Source organism: Cyprinus carpio, chromosome B10 (assembly GCF_018340385.1).
Source record: "Cyprinus carpio isolate SPL01 chromosome B10, ASM1834038v1, whole genome shotgun sequence".
NCBI lineage: Eukaryota > Metazoa > Chordata > Actinopteri > Cypriniformes > Cyprinidae > Cyprinus > Cyprinus carpio.
In genome coordinates, this window is record NC_056606.1 from 11,102,707 (window position 1) to 11,120,722 (window position 18,016).

General features: G+C 35.6%; 1 protein-coding gene across 5 annotated transcripts in view; it reads right to left on the reverse strand.

The window, feature by feature from the left end:
• LOC122138691 (cell adhesion molecule 2-like) overlaps window positions 1–18,016 on the reverse strand; it is a 405,589-nt gene that overhangs the window by 30,377 nt on the left and 357,196 nt on the right. For all 5 annotated transcript variants that reach the window (XM_042732490.1, XM_042732491.1, XM_042732494.1 and 2 more), the window contains 2 exons: window positions 7,867–8,019; window positions 5,273–5,410 (listed from right to left, as the gene is read on the reverse strand). In XM_042732490.1, the coding sequence (XP_042588424.1) occupies window positions 5,273–5,410; window positions 7,867–8,019 (291 nt within the window). The remainder of the gene's footprint in view (window positions 1–5,272; window positions 5,411–7,866; window positions 8,020–18,016) is intronic.

The window sequence follows — 18,016 nt, forward strand, 5'->3', positions numbered from 1 at the left end:
ATAAACTCATCAGGGGTGAAAAAAGGATATATATATATATATATATATATATATATATATATATATATATATATATTTAAAACACCAGTTTGTTGTCAAAGTTCAGCAATGTTTTGTACTGAAGTTTAAAATAATTAATTTCTCTTTGAATATATTTTAAAATGTAATTTATTCCTGTGACTTCAAAGCTAATTTTTTAGCATCATTACTCCAGTCACATGATTCTTCAGAAATCATTCTTATATTCTGATTTGCTTCTCAAAAAAACAAAGTCTGTAAAATGTAAAGTCTGCTTTTATAAAGCAGTGTACATGTTTTAATAACTGATTAGAATGTGTTGCATTTTTAGAAAATTAAATAAGTAAATAAATAAAAATTATTATAATTATTATTATTATGTTGAAAACAGCTAGAATTAAAAGTAGAATTCAAAGCATCTTTGCTAAATAAAAGTATTAATTTCTATAATTTCTCCCCAACCAACCTATTCTTCAAAGATTCCTGAAAATAATGTACTGAACTGTTTTAAATATTATTAATAATAATAAAAATAATAATAAAAATAATAATAATAAATTTTTCTTGAACAGCAAATCAGCATATTAGAATGATTTCTGAGGGGTCATGTGACTGAAGACTGGAGTAATGATGCTAAAAATTCAGTTTTGATCACAAAAATAAATTATATTTTAAAATATATTCAAATAGAAAGCAATTATTTTAAATAGTAAAACTATTTCACAATATTACTGCTTTTGCTGTATTTTGGATCAAAGAAATGCAGGCTTGGTGAGCAGAAGAGACTTCTTTAAAAACATTAAAAATCTTACTGTTCAAAAACAAAGTGTATGAACAAGAACTTAAAAAAACATCTACTTGAATCACACATGTAACCTTTTGAATTTGAATTCAAAACAGAATTTTTTGGCGAAAGAAGGCTAGTTTGTATTCTCATTAACAATCTTCTCAGTTCCTCTCAGATGTAAATAAACGCCCATTCATAAACATGTCGTGAATTATTTATTTATTTATTTTGAGCAATAGAGATAACGTTACTCAGAAATGAACTGATATTAATGTTAATCACTTTGCACTCTTAGGCAACAACGTTAAATGTTGAATGACTTCCTGACTTACAATAAAAAATAATAGGGTAAGCTTACCAATTTCTGTCAGTTCACTTGGACATTGCTGTCCTCGTTTTAATGCATTATTTTTCTTTTTCCTTTTTTGTCTTTTCTATTATGCGTTCCAGAACGTTTCCCTCCTTTATTCATTTTTGGTCATACAACCAGGTCTGTGACAGAATGTGTCGAATGGTGAGCGGCTGATGTATTCAGTTTATAATAAACACATTTTTGAACTCATTAAAAATGCTAAAAACCATTAAATAAAAATGTTTCATTACATTATTTTTAACAACTAAGCTTTTGATTATTAACAACGTTTTATTAAAAAAGATTTTCATAAAATGATTTCGGCCCCCTACAGTATGTGCGGCGACACTATGCACTGCATATACTGATTACCCCGTTTTTCTCAACTTAGAGTAGATAAAAACTGCAAAACAGAAGGATTTTACACAGACTTTTGGACCCACTGTAGGTACACACACTACATGGGCTGCGGAAAAGATGGCTGCCAAGATGTGGTCTATGTAATATTTGCAGGTTAGTTTAATATGCAATAAACATATGCACAATTTTACTCCAATGATTAAAAAAGGAGCAGGAGATAGAAAGAGAGCAAGAGACTGTGAGAGAGAGAGGGGCATGTGAGAATGTGAGAGGTGGTGATATTGGATTCCATTACAGCTGTCAATTTCACACACACACAAAAACGCAGAGCATCTTGGGCTCTGCATACTCGGGGGGAGAAAGTGTGAGATGTCTTGCATCCTTGAGACCGGCACAAATTTAATACCAGACTGAGCGCTGCTACAGTCCCAGAGATCCCACAATAATGCAACTGCTATTCCCAGTCCAGGTTTCCAAAATAAATGCGTTTATCGCAGTTCAGCCTCACACGGCGGTGGAGAAGTGCTGAAAACCACGATGACAACAGCTGCAACAACTCACAAACACAGCGACAGGAAGGCCGCAAACACAAAAGCAGACAGAGAGAAGCTCTACAGGAAAACAACAGACCGAAGAATTGGAGTGAGCAGAGCCGAAAAGCAATATCCTTTCGTTTACTTACACCTCTCTGCCATGAAACCAAGACAAAGAAACTAAGACAACCAGACAATATAAGTAGAGTGACTCACATTACTAAATTTCTCACTGTTATTTATTTATTTATTTTTTGTCTTCAGTATTTTATTCTTTGTAGGGCTTTAATATGTTGTCATTTTGTTATATACTGTATGGGCAAGTGACAATAAAAAATAAAAATAAATAATAAATAAATAAATCTAAGTAATCAAAGTAATTTGGTAAAACCAACATAGAGGGAAAAAATTTAAAATAATTCAATCAATTACAATTCTTGTTTTATTATTTATATATATATATATATATATATATATATATATATATATATATATATATATATATATATATATATTATATATATATATATAATAAAACAACAATAGTTATTGATTGAAAGTTCTAATTATATATGATAAACATCCTGTGATTTTATATTTGTGTGTTTCATCCCTCTGGGGTCCACTTTTTTTCATGCATCCTTGAAATGTGTTCTTGTCTTATTGGATCCATCCATCACAACACACATTCATGATGAAAATATCTAAGACTGACACTTTGCAATCAACTGAGAGCCCATAAACTTCAGGCTTTATGAGACTGTGGACCGACGCGAGTCAGAGAGACCTGAGCAAACCCCTTCCTGAGTTCACACAACAAGCTACATGTGACATCTAAATATATTTACCACATGCTACTTTCTCTTTCAAACCACCTGCTCACAAAAATTCACATTGGGTAATGCCGTTCTAGCATTTTTGATGGATGAAATGTGTCTTTGTTACAGACTTGCATATAATAATTTGCACCTGCATTACAAAAGTATGGTGGCCTCCACTGTATCTCAACAAAACAACTAAAACAAGCCGCAACACAATGAAATTAGCACAACACAATAGAAACAAGCCGCGACAATGAAATTAGCACAAAACAACAGAATTAGCACAACACAAGGGAAACAAGCTGCGACACAATGAAATTAGCACAACACAACAGAAATAAGCTGCAACACAACGCAATTAGCTCAACACAACGAAATTAGCACAACACAATGAAATTAGCACAAAACAATGGAAACAAGCTAAAACACAGCGAAATTATCATAACACAATGAAATTAGTCCTGTGCACTGTGGCAAACTTGTTGTGTTGTGCACTACTGGGCCACCGTATAAAAGCAACAAAACACAGGGGTCTCAGAGTCAGAGAGGGAGTGAAAATTTCAGTGTTAATGGTCATATTAATCTCTGACCTCACGGCTGGCGAAAAATGTTGCTGAATTAATCAAATACAATCACAGAAATCAACAGAATTTTGGAGAAATGTAAAGAAATGAACATTATTGTAGTTTTGTTCACAATGTGTCACATCTATCAAGGCTAAATGCATGATTTCTTTACAATGTTTTCTTGTACACAAATCTATTATTTTGTTGCCTTAAATCATCACTGTTAATTAAAGAATAGATCTACCTCTAACCTAAACAGCAAGATCGTTAATGAATACGAAGATTGTATCATTTATCTGTGACTACAGCGAGCCTGAGTCGCACGTAAGAAGATCAGGTATCAGTTTCTTAAAGGAATCTTAAACAAAGCAGCTTACTTTTCTGCCGTTCTCTTCTGAAACATCACTGATCCCTTAATGAAATGAAATAAGCTTTGAAAATCCTCCCCTACCCACAAATTCTGTCTGTTTATCAAATGACCAGAGGGACTGACCGCAGACGTAATATCTGATAAGAAGCCTAATCAGGATCCCCGTTCGAAGTCAAAATTATAAGAACCCTTGACTAGACACTGATAAGAGGCTAAACTTTTTCACTCAGATTTAAGTACTCCTCTTATTTCTTTCTTTCTTGGTAATAGATGAAAAGAATAACTATCCCCAAAAATGAAAATTTCCTCATTTTATTCCAAACCCGTAAGACTTTATTTTCTTGTGTGAGGCACAAAAGGTGACTTTTTCAAGTGAATCAGAACATGGACTATCAAGCTCCAAAATAACTGAAAAACAACCATAAAGTATGTATAATGCACAACTTGACCACATAACTTCCAAGGCTTTTCTTGGTACAGTTCATTCTTGAGAGAGTAGTGATGTCTGATTCATGAACGATACATGATTCTGAGTCAGATTAATTGGTTGATCTGGATCACAAAATCGGTCTTGTTTTGGTCGCAAAAGTTAACAGCTCACTGGAGGGGAAAATTATCTGTGAATATTTACTTTGATTTCAATCTGTCCATCACACAAATCTATTCATATGGATTTTATGTCCTTTTTGAAGCATGAAAGCTTTGGTATGCGTTTATTGTACTGTAATTGCACAGAAAAGCGCAACCAGTACAATATTCAATAGGGTGAGTAAACAAAACAAAAATACACTGACAAAAAATTTAAATAAGCTAGTGCATGGTTACACAGAAAAAGAAAAGCAAGGCAGTAAAAAACGTATTCTGTGTATGTGCCTATTATGGCTGTTGCTACCCTGAGTTATTATTAATGTACATTAAATATATGTGTAAATACAGTTTATAGCCGCTTAATATAAAATACAGCAATGTAAAGATAAACAAGCTAATCCCTGCAAAACAAAGTCATTGCAAAGACATAAAAACCGTTGAGCCATGCTTCATCCTTTGGGATTTCACTGTAAAGGCCTCTCCCCGAGGTTCCGTCCACCGGAGACACAATAATCAGTCAGCGTGGGAAACGTCGCCTTGTTGCTAATTAGAACCGCTGTATTTTTAGAAATGCTGCAAACGCACGACAAAGGCACTCAATGCCATCTGCACTGTACGCATGGCAGAGCAAGTTTCTACTTAGAGAATTCTTAGCTTGCTGTCATTGCATGTTTTTATCCCCTCTCTTCCCGTCTGACTGAGAGGAGATGTTGTTTATATGCTGACGGATTTGTGGAGAAGATGCTATATGAGTGGTTACATAGAGTAGGCCTTCTTCAATACTGAGCTTAAAATATGTACTTGCAGTAAAACTTCTTTGTGATTTGTCTTATAAGTGTTAATGTGAGTTTAATCGTATTCTATCAACTTTCCTCACCTTTGACCTCCTTCTCATTCTTGAACCATCGGACATCGGCCGCAGGTTTGCTGCCAGAGGTCACACAGGTCAGAGTGATTTGATCTCCCTCCATCACAGGCTTGGTGAGTCCATTGATCTCTGGTTTCTTAGGCATACCTAAACATTGAGGAGAAAGAGAAAGTCTTTAGTGTCATCATTTGCTCAATTTAATGCATCTTTGCTGAATAAAAGTATTATTAAAATTATTATTTTTACATCTTACTGACCCCAAACATTTGAAATGTAGAGTATAAACATATGCTTAAATGAAGATAATAATTAAAAATCAGTCTGTCAATGGCCTACAATCCACAGTAATCCATTTTTAAATTGACCTGTCAATCTGTCATAAGGCTCATTCACACAGTATGTGCTATTACATTCCCTCTCCAGCATTTAATTGATGGTTTATGTACACATGAAAGCCCAAATTATAACATACAAAAGATTCATGTGACTTGATTCAAAGGAATGGTCATAATGTATCCTACCACCATCACAAAGATGGTGAACCTCAAATGTTTGTTTCCACGTTCAGAAGCAATCAGCATTTCAATCTTATGAAATATTTCAAGCACACAGGAAATTCTGTGGTCCACAAATATATTACTGTGTCAGGAGCTTCCTCTCTGAGGTAGCAGGCTGAGACAAAGAGAAATCAATAGGGAACATTAGTCAGGAAAATTAGATATTGGGTTTCCTAGGATTGAAGATGAGATCAGACATTTGGCATTCAGTTCACAGGCCTTATTGCTCCCCTGAGTAAGAGGCCTTAATCACATTCCTAAGAAATATATCAAAGCAAAAATAACCACAATGTACTATGCATTAAAAAGCAACAGAGTAAATACATCAGTCATTCTTCTGCAGCGTGGCCTGTAACCTCCACTGGATGACGTGCTGTTTCTGAATATTGTCCCAAGATCAAGAAAAACTTGAAGATGCCAAGCTGTCGCTTCTGATTGATTCATTTCTTGGTATTTGATACACAAATGTTTTATACAAAACCACTTAGGGTGAAATTCACTCGCACTCGCACCACTTTGGTGAGTCGTATTTCAATGTTTGTGCACATTTCCAATTGATCGCGGCAGCTGTAATTCATCAGACGATGGAGAACTGTGTTCTTATCGACATTTAGTCCAGTCCAGCACACTTTTGACAGTTTAAGAGTCGATTCAGATGCAGTGACGCTGTCCAGTCCCAGTTAAGTACGCCAGACTGCGCTAGTCTGCCGTATCTGCAATTTAGAGGTCGATCAGCATGTTACTGGATCAAGATTCAAAATGTTGATTCAGCAAAATGCTGTACTTGTAAAAATTACATTATCCATTATATATGTGACAAACGTGCATAATATCCATAACAACATATGTAACATGTTTAATTAATAAATAGGCAGTGTGTACTGTATATTACTGCTTATTTTTTCAAGATAATTACAACATGTAAATTAATTGTAACCATTCATGTATTCACAATGAGCAAAACATTAATGCAATGCAGGCTTGTTGACAGAGTGTACAACTGTAATGATTTTAATGGTGTACGCCAACTAATTAAAAGGAGACTAGCTAATTGGGCTCCTAATTAATGCAGAAATATGGCATTAAGCACTGTTTGTGGGCTGTCACAGCTGACATTAACTCTGGTATGTTTGGGACTTGATAGAAAGTCTGTTTGACTTTTGATTGACAAAAGTACTAAAAGTTGATAGAGGAAACTAATTAAACTTCTTTCTGTGTCATTTCTCAACACTGTTCTGTGATCATCTGTGTCTTTGTTGAAGGCGACCGGGTGAATCCATTTAATTAAATCCTGATCCAGGCCAAAGTTAGATTTGCAACGCCCCCACTGAGGTAAAATTCTAATTATCAGTCTACTTTCTGGAAACTACAAATTTTGTCTTTTTCTTTAGACTTGTTAATGGTTCAGTGTAGCTGCCTTCACAAGGTCTCACTGTAACCCAGTTTAGACTGGTTGCACACATTTAGTAACCATATAGCAATATTTTTCTCCTTCAGTAAATGCACCTTTCCATATCCTAGTGTTCAAAAGGGTTGATAAGATAAAAAAACTTAAAAAAAAAAAAAAAGATCAGCAATGCAGTAAAAACAGTAACTTTCTTAAATACTATCCAAATTAAAATAACACAATTAAAGTAATTTATTCCTGTGATGGCAAAGCTGAATTTTCTACAGTGTCACATGATCCTTCAGAAACCATTCTAATATGCTAATTTCATGATCGTTAAATTTTATAAAAAATATTTAAAATATTTTAAATTTATTTTATTTTTGTTGTTTTTTGATTTGATTTGTGTGTGTATACACATAAACATACATTGAAACTTATTTGCTTTAAATATATGTCTTTCTTTAAATTCTAAAGACACTGAGTAAAACGTTTTCAATAAAATGCAGGCCTATAATGGCAAAAGTGGCATTACACCAAATTCAGGACTAATGTGAACAAAACTGGCTTGTGAAGTTTTGGAAAGTAATGCGTCAACGCTTCAGCTGGCTGATTTAGGATGTAATCCCACACACATCATGTGTTAAATGAAGTCTTACCCAGGACGGTGAGGAAAGCCTTGGCTGTTTTGACAGGCATGGTGAAGAGAGAGCAGGTGTACATCCCCTCGTCTGCCAGCGTGACCTCGCTGATGCTGATCGTCAACTCCTGCGACGTGGCTCGGACCAGCTCAATCCGGTTATCTCTCAGCGCTGCCGGAAAAAAAATCAACAGAGCACCATTAATAATGACAACTTCATTAGCATGTGCCATACTCAAGAGCGGCAGATTCTTTGTGACTTTCCCAAACCACAGCAAAAGTTTTAACCCATGAATATTGACCAACAAACAAGACGCGGAAGCACCGAAACATCAACAAATTGCAATTTTAACCTAAAAATTAATGAACATTTCAATCCATGATTATGTTCAAATATTGTGCTGAGAATGAAGATCAATTCTTTGCTTCAGGGAAAAATTATTTTACGATGGCTTTCAGTCAGAGGGCAAATGGAATATGGATCAGTCAGGATTCAAATCTAACATCATTTCAGTCAATAGTGTACAGAATGAGCATTCATCGATTTGAAACACACATGCTTGAGCTCACCTACGCATTTACAAACTTGCTATTTATGGCATTTGCAGGTTCTTTACCCAGTCGAGTATGAATAAAAGTAAAGTTCAGACTTATTATGATTGTGACCTCTGTTCAAAAGAGGCCTAAGGATACGGTTTTAGTTATTACACCTTTTAGTGTCCATCATCACACAGGCCTAATGGAAAGGTCAAAGTGCTATTACAAAGTTCAAAGGCTAACGGGCCATAATTCCCGAGGCATCTTTGACATGCTTTGTTTAATGATAATGACTATACCAGGACAAAGTCTGGCAGATCATAAGATATCTGCCATGTGGCGGCACAGTTTAATCAACGGAGACAAGGTCACTAGTTCTAACCTTCTGTTTTCCATAAAACTCACTCAGAGATTTTGAGCCTCATTGACGCTCTGTAACAACCTGCCGGAATATTAGCAGATGAGCTTTATGGATATTTTTTTTTCTCAGGAGAAAAGAAAGAACACATCCTCATGGTCAGCCATCAGTGTGTCCTTTCAAAGCTCTCTTAATAAAAAAGTTGGTCAATGCCTAAGCCGTTATCCTTGTCGTATCACCTGAAACTTTCAACTGAACAGTCAAGGTTCTCTTTTAAAACAAAACTCACTGCTAATAAAACAATGTACATTGAAGTTATTTAAGAGGGAAATATCTTTTAAATTGTGTAACTATTTGAGATAATATGCAGCTAACCCAAAGATAACCTGGATATTGCATAATATATATGGTTATTACATATAAACAAACAAGGACACAAACAAGTCAGTGAATGATTTCATTTACAAGAAATCTCCTAACAAACAGATACACTAAAATTAACTGGACTTATTTGTTTATGTGGATAAAAAAAGAACTGTATTACAGGAAAAGCTACATTATTTAATAAAAAATGAGTAGTGTCACTATTTTCAGCTAGAAAAATTGACAAATGCAGTCACGATTGTCTAAATATTTCATTATACTATCACAGCAGGTTAAAGCTCTCAGCCACATCAAGATGTATACACCGATTACTATGTTAAAGGAACTTTAAAGGAAGTGTAAAGTGGAACCACGCAGGCACACTCCGGGTATCCAAACAAACATCCCACAAGCCCACCTACACACCTCAGCGAGGCCACTCATAGCTGTAATAAAACAGCCTAACTGATGTTGTGTGTTGACCGTGTGTTTTCAGACACGGCTCCCCAGAGGTCTGAGTGCAGCTCCCTCTGGACAGCAGCATCTCTGAGGTAATTGAACATAATGAGGTTCATTACAGGAAGAGCGGCAGGCCAATGCTGGAATGAAAAAAGAACTTGCGGAACAGGCTGTTTTAATGCCTTCCTGTCCTCTTTTCCAAATAAAGTGCATTTCAAATAATGGGACCACCATGGCAGTGCAAAAAAAAAAAAAAAAAAGTTTTATTTCAAATTAATTTTGATTCAGATGTGACTACTGCTGAGTTGAAAAAAAAAAAATCTTCACAATCTGTATTTGTACTCTATATTGGTTATTAAACTCTCAAGACTGAACTTTTACTGAACTACTTTCAGTGTTGTCTGATTCCCAAACAAATGACTATAATGCAAATCTTTTTTTTTTTTAATCAAAAACATACAACATGATCAGTGTTGTTCCACTTCCATATTCCAATTCCATTTTTAAAAGAAGTCTCTGATGCTCAACAAAGCTGCATTTATTAGATCAAAACTACAGTAAAAACATAGCAATATTGTGAAATATTAATCTATTAAACTACAACTATAAAAAAATGAAAACTGAATGGAAAATAGAATAAAAAGTTGCTATTTTACTATATTTTGAATGAAATTTATTTCTATGCCTTATTCCATTTTATGAACAAATGATTCTTATGAATTGGTTCTTTTTAGTGAATCAAAACATATAAAATAGTCCGATTCACAAACACACGACTCTTATGAACTGGTTCTTTTTAGTGAATCAAACACACACAACATGACCAGTGTAGTCTATTTCTATGGATTCAACTTCTATATTCTAATTCCACTGGGTAAAAAGTCTCTGATGATCACCAATGTTGGATTTTATTATTATTTTTAATCAAAATTACATTAAAACTGTATAACAGTAATAATGTGAAATATAAATGTCAACTATTACTTAAAAATAGAAAAAAGTTTATTTTAGTATATTTTAATACGTAATTTATTCCCATACCTTCCATTTAATGCTTAAACGACTCTTATGAATCAGTTCTTTAATCAGAATTTTAAAAAGATCAATTTGAATGAGCCTGAAACACTGCCTTGAATCATTTACAGCATTAAACAAATTGAGCAAGACTTTCATTCACTGATGTCACTGTTGGGCAGTGTTACTTATGAAAATCTAGTTGTTTACATGCTATTTAATCTGATTTCACTGTACTTGTTTATGTAAATGATTTTGGCTGTACAATATTAAATGACTTCCACTTTTCTTTCTTTCTTTTCTTGTTTTTTTGAGGAGGCACTGCTCAAAAATCGCCCCTGGAACAAACCCACATGCACACACTCCTGCACACAAACTCTCTTCAGAATTCAAACTGTACTGTCTCTGATATTTGGCTCTACATGAGTTGAGGCGTAGATGCTCTCTCTACTGAATCTAATGCATCACAAGTATTCAGTGGAACGAAGGCTTTGCTGGGCATACACATACATATTGAACAGACTCTGAATTGTACACATGGTCAGATGACCATTGTTCACTCCACAAATATCTGGAAGCTTATGCAGCTTATTCTTGGGCCCTAAGCCCGATCTCACAGCCTGAATCCGACTGCTGAACAGAACTACGATGCTTCAGAAAAATGCCAGTAACTTCTGTCAGTTCTGTAAATGCCAAATAAACATTCGGTCCCCATTCTGTAGAGGGGAAAAGGAGGGATATTTATCCATCTCGGACTAAAGCTGGGATACTTTGACTAAAGGGGATACTCTGAGACAAGGTTTTTTTTCAGTCTTTAAGGTGCCACGAACCCCCAAATATAATCAAGGGACTTGTTTTCTAAAATTTAAAAGGTAGCTATATATTTTCATGTATAAAGTCTAAATTTAAACACTATAAAACCTTAATAAATAAATAAAACAGAGTTCGAACTCCTTGCGCACTTCCATCGAAACAACAAGGCAGAAGTTCACAGGTTTGCATCTTAACCTGCACTTGCATGCTGCAGCACAGCTCAGCAAATCAATACACGAAGCAAGCTTGAATCTGTGATGATGCTTGTTTATCAAAATATAATGAACGCGTGTTTTGGCACATCCAGAATGACAGCATTAGAAATGACATGTGTTTTCGCTCACAAGCGATGCCATATTGGCACAGCGGCCGAAGTGAACTGATAGACACGCATTTATGATCTCTCAAGTGAGACATCTGTTTCATTTATTGACACTGTTGATCTTGAAATATTCATGAAGCAGTTCTGATCTTCAAAAAGCCTCTTATGCACACATGATCATGCTAGCACACAAAAGGTTTGACCAAAGATCTGGAAAAATGAGAGAAAACACAGATGCCCTTTGATTAAGACACAGTTCTTCCCATGCCGGCAGGGAAATGGTGTCAGATTGCTCTCCAGTGGATTTCACACTTTGATGAAGCTTCCTGTTGAGTCTCTAAAGTGCTAATTTTGTTGCACCAAAGCCATTAATTAATGACGCGTCTTCTCAAATTGCTGGGGAAGGTCATTAGAGCCGGGGTAAAGTAAGACAAGTTGAAGAATGTCTCTAATAATTGATAATAAACTCTCATAGCATAACGAAGACACCAAACAAGTTTCTCATCTGCGAAAACTCTCATCAAAGACAGCTCAGTTCAAACAAGCAGGATTACAGAAGAAAAAACGACTGAAGTGAAGAAAAGGTCCTTCGTTCCTCTCTAGAGCTGACGGGAAGACACTCAAATACAAACAATTAACAGTCACGTTGTTACTTAATCTGTGCTTGATTTCCATTTCATTGGGGCTAGTAACTCAAAAAATTACTGTTTAATGGTGCTAAAGCTTTTGACATTTTTATTTTCTGCAATGGAAAAATGAAAAACGGCACTGATAACCATATTACATTCCAGTTTGGATTCACGCACCAGAAATGTGAAGGAATTTCGTCTGGGTGCGATAATGATAGAGGAAATGATCAGAGTCTATATGGAGTCTGACAAGCCGTTATCATAAAGTTACACCCATTCTTTCCTCTCATTAACAAATGATGTTCGTTAGAAAAATAGTGCCATCCATTCAGCAGTGATTGAACAACCATCTAATTATCATGTTTAATTATACCATAAATCAGAGCATGATTGATAAATAAGTACCACCCTCAGAATCGCTAATGAGCTCTTTCATTACATCTCACTGTATCAAGCCTCTTTCAGAGGAAATCCATCCTGTATCGTGCAAGATTTAACCACAGAAGGAAATGGGAAGTCAGATGGACGAGGAAGCCTCTTATATTTCTGTGACATGCTCCTGATACAAAATCTCCGGCCTTTCACCCTGACAGCTCAGTACTGTCAACTACCCTGATCTGTCTTTTTGTTTTTTTTTGCAAACTGTTTTAATAAGACATGATCTGCTATGAACAGTATACATCAAACATCATGCAATGAATCCCTTATTTTTTACTAGAAGGCGTTTGTAAGGATCTTAAAAAAAAACAATATTTTGCAGTGTCAGACCTGAGCAGTTTAAAAACCATAATGCTGCAAAAACTTGATAAACTCACATTTAATTTTCGACTTAAAAATTAACTAATTTTTTATGCATTATAATTTTATGCAGTTTTTATGTAGAGTAAAATGATTGAGAGCAACAACAATAGTTTAAACAAAAGCAAAATATAAAATACATATAATACAAATTATTCATGACACAGTGCATAAAGCAGGCCTTAAACTCGTTAAAACTTGGTGTGCATAACACTTAACCCAACAGAAATGTGGCAAATCAAATGGATTGAAACAAAATACATTATTTCTTAAATCTCCTTCATTCCTTATTTTTCAAACATCACTTAATTATAGTTTCTTAATAACTAATGCAATTATTTTATAGCTGTAAATACACTCCTTAATTATCAGAGCTATATAAAAAGCTGCCACAAAAATAATACAAAAATATATTACAATAATTAATTACTATGACACCATTATATATATATATATATTATTTTATAGCTGTATATATATTTATATATATATATATATATATATATATATATATATATTTATATATATATATATTTTATACAATGCACTGTGCAAAAAAAAAAAAAAAAAATCACTATACTTTAATTCATTGGCGTTATCAGTATGAGCAGAAGGAGTATCTCCCCATTGTTTCCAAGTCTCCCACTTGGTGCCCCTTCTCAAAATAAATTCACTACACTCACCTTCCCGGCTCTCCCTGGTCAGCCCAGCTTTTAAATCTAATCTAACGGGACTCTTCCCAAGGCTGTCACATCTCAGTAACTCTAACTGACATCTCAGCAGCCCCTCCAACAAGGAGATGCACCAGGCTTCAGAGCGTTTTTATGAGGCTGCCAGTCCAAACAACAAAATACAACTATTGCCCCTTTCTTGCCTCCCTCTCTCTCTCTCTCTCTCTCTCTCTCTCTCTCTCTCTCTCTCTCTCTCTTATTCCTTTCTCTTATGTTCTGTTATTCCACCTCCCCATCTTCTTCTCTTTTCTCTTATGCCTGGATGACTATACACGACACGTTAGTGGACAACCTTGTGCGGTTTGCTCAAAACAACAGGAAGAAGATAAATTGATTTTGCTTCATAACGTCTCAGTCTTTTTGCAGAAGCAATCTATATTGACAATGTACACAACCAGTCAAAAGTTAGGACCCACCTAGTCAGTCAAAACAAAAGTCAAACCAAAACTAAGTAAAACTTCCTTTTCACAGTTGAGTTCTTTTTTGTTTTTGTTTTAAATAAATCTTCTATTTTGTAAAGAAATATAAGTCCTTAAAAGCTATATAGAAAATAGGCTATGTAAAACATTTGAAATAAATGATATATTATTTATATTTAATATTATTTATAGCTTAAATTACATGTTTATTATTTGTTTTTTTAATATTATAATAAATATTATAATAATAATGTATACCAATACTAATAAATATTATTTAAACTTAATCACAGATTTAATATATAAAATTATATAATTATATACTGTATATATATATATATATATATATATATATATATATATATAAATATATATAAAACAATATTATTAATATATACATTTGTAAAAAAAAAATGCAATTAACAAAGGAATGGCAAGTAACACATTGAATTAAACGTGACATTTTTAAGTAGAAAGACTGAAACAGTATTTTCTTCAAAACATAATCAAATAATGGTTGTTAGCTGGCTTAGCTTACTAGCTCTTTATTTATTTTTTATTTTTTAATTGGGGGTCACTGGTTTGACTGAGAGTCTGAGTTGTCTATAAAGGTTCGAAACCCCATCTTTATATCCAAATGCTTTTAAACTCTTATAAATTCACTCCAATGCGTCCCAATCTTTGACCGGTAGTACATAAAAAAACATGAGCTGCCAATGAGTTTTTCACAGCATCACAGGCAGTATCGTAAACGCTCGTGCCCGTTAGCAGTCTGCCCCAAAACGCCAACAGCTAATATCCTGTTACAAAGTGTGACCTTGCGTTCTGAATCCATGCCAACACATCTCTTTGAAAATGACCAGCTAATAGTTTATATTAAATCAATTTCCCCTGGGGCGATGGAGATTGCAGCTATTATTGTTGCGGTAAATTATGTTAGCATTGCTGAACTAGCACTTAGCATGGCTTAATGGTGATTTGTATTCTGTATCCATTAAGTGGCGGGCTTCGCAGATTGCTCCGGAGCAGCCTGACGCTGCAAACATCTCCCCAGCTGAATATGCCTGCCAAACAACCGAGAGGTAATGTAGTTACACGCACTATCCATCAAAGTGCACATGCTCCATACGCAGAGACGCCTGACCTCAAACACGCGTGCCTGAGACAGCGGATCCAGCGGCCAGGGTAGACAGCAGGTGTTATGGCTGATACCTTGCTAGGCTGAATCATGCTGGCAGTGGAATTTACTGCACCATTGGCTGTAGTGATGGGGTGTCATAGTGGGATTTGGTTGTCATTCAAAGAGAGGGCTTTGTTAGAGCCTTTCAGGATCACCTTGAGAAGACAAGCACCATGCTACGTTCCACACTGGCCTTGGGTCATAAAATCTGACAGTACATTGGCCCATTTTGATCTGGAGATATTCCTCCTGTGTCTCACTGGTTGTTTTGAGCCTTCGTTTCCCTAGAGACGGAGGACTGGGTGCGAAAGGGACCGAAATATGACATGCTCTGCAAGTTGTGAGACTTCAGAGAGTTTGCTTTTTAAAATCACATTTCATATATGAGAGGAGCTCAGAGTGATACTCAGTTTTTCAGGCCGCTGTGCTTTTCTGTCTGAGCGAGGTTTAAATAACGTGTTTGATGTTTAGTTGCAGTGCCTCGGTGCCGTTGAAGTGTGCTAGCGCTGTGATCCCGAATTAACTGCGCTCGTCTTTCCCCGCTGGGCATGCTTAGTTAACCACACAGATAGGCTAGCTGGAACTCCGCTCGCCTGTAATGCATCTCGAACATGAGGATGAGGTGAAAAGTTTAAGTCTTAATAATAGAGCTCGATGGAGATCGCACAGATTACATGGTACAAACTATAAGCATCATGTATACTGCGACCAGGGCCATCCTTTGGGTGGTGCAACTGGTGCGGTCGCACCGGGCCCCGCGCTTTGAGGGGGTCCTGTGGGGGGACTTCCACCCCCAGAACGCGAATGGTTGAGGGGGCCCTGCGGTAGTTAAGGATGGCCCTGTTTGCAACACCCCTAACATGATAACAATATTTAATTATTTAAATATCATCATTATCGTAAATACCCAGTGGTGGGCGGTCAGGGTCAGCAGGGCCTTCTCTGCTGGCCCTATAAAAAATAAAATTGTGTGGAACATGTTTTTATTATTATGATTATTATTATTATTTATTATTATTTAGGTATAATTTTAATTTGTGTAACGTCCACAAAATAGCTTATGATTAGTTTTCGTTGAGGTTGAACTGGAATATCCTACATAAAAAAAGTCTGTGGCCAGCACCTACAGATAGTGCTTCCCTTTTGTTCAAAGACATCATATCTGATTTGTATGTTCAATGACTGCACGCCCTCTGGGTCTAGCGACGTGGCCAGTGCTACCCCAGCCAGGGTTGCCAGGTTTTCTCAACAAAACCCACCCAATCGCGTTTGGAGGGGTCCCCCATTAAAAATCGCATTCCAGGAGTAAAATACACATTTTTGGCGGGGTTCCCCTGGTAAAATTCACATTCCAGGGGCCAGGGCAACAGTGTTAAAGTAGCCCAATTTGGCAACACTGTGCCCCAGCGTTTAGTTGGGAATTTCCAAGGTATGAAAGTGTAATTAAACGAAAAGAAAATAACAGCCGCAGTCGCCGGTGGCTACACCAGATCTTGTTGCTGATCTAATAAATGCCTTTTTCAAATCACACTTTTGCAGACAAAAGGGGAATAACCAAGAAAGGATAAACTACTCAGATTCGCTAACAAAGGTTTTGTGCCCAATTTCAATGATTGCAACTATGAGTGGCTAACAGCCACAAGAAGTTATTTGGCCATGTTTACTTTTTAGGGACATGGAATGACAGACTTTATTTACAAGTGTCAGCTGAGTGTTTTATTATTTGATGAGTATTGAATCATATACATTGTTATGGAGGTGTACGTTGTGCGTAAATAATACTGTGTCGTGGTGTGTGGATGTCCAACATTTGTACAGTTTTGCTGCTGTGGGCGCGTCGTCATTTTAGAGTAACGTCAATGTGCATAGTGACCCATATATTGGTGGATTACTTTTACTGATCCATGTAGGGAAATTTACTCTGCATTTAGCCCAGCCTAATCTAGCCTACTGTTGAAATTGTTGATCAGCTGTCATTGTTGTTGAGAGCCTGTGTGCGGCATAATATGTGTTAGCTGTTAGCTGTGTTACTGCACATTGTTATTCTTCTTGTTATTTCCCTACAGCAGCCAAGGAACCGGAAGTCTCGCCCATATGCTTACAGTACTTTCACGTTAAAGAATAAGGTGGATAGAGAATGAGGAATTACATCACAATGTCTTCACTGTGCACTGCATTTCAGAAAGTCACTGCCATATAAGCAGGATACGCTATCTGTTGCCATGGTTACTTCTCATTCTCTATACAGATACCTGTTTATCTTTTGTTTTGTCTTTGCCTTTAAGTTAAATATTTTTTCATTCTTTATTGTATCGTTTGCAGGGAAGAGAAGCCATTTCATCACATTGCATAAATATATATATATATATATATATATATATATATATATATATATATATATTTTTTTTTTTTTTTTTTTATGGTATTTAAAGACTGATATGCTTATCAAATCGCTCTTTTGCAACCAGACTGAAAACAAACATTCCTCTCTTTGCAATAATGTGTTGAATTTTCAAAAATAATAATAATTTCATGTAGACTTTCAT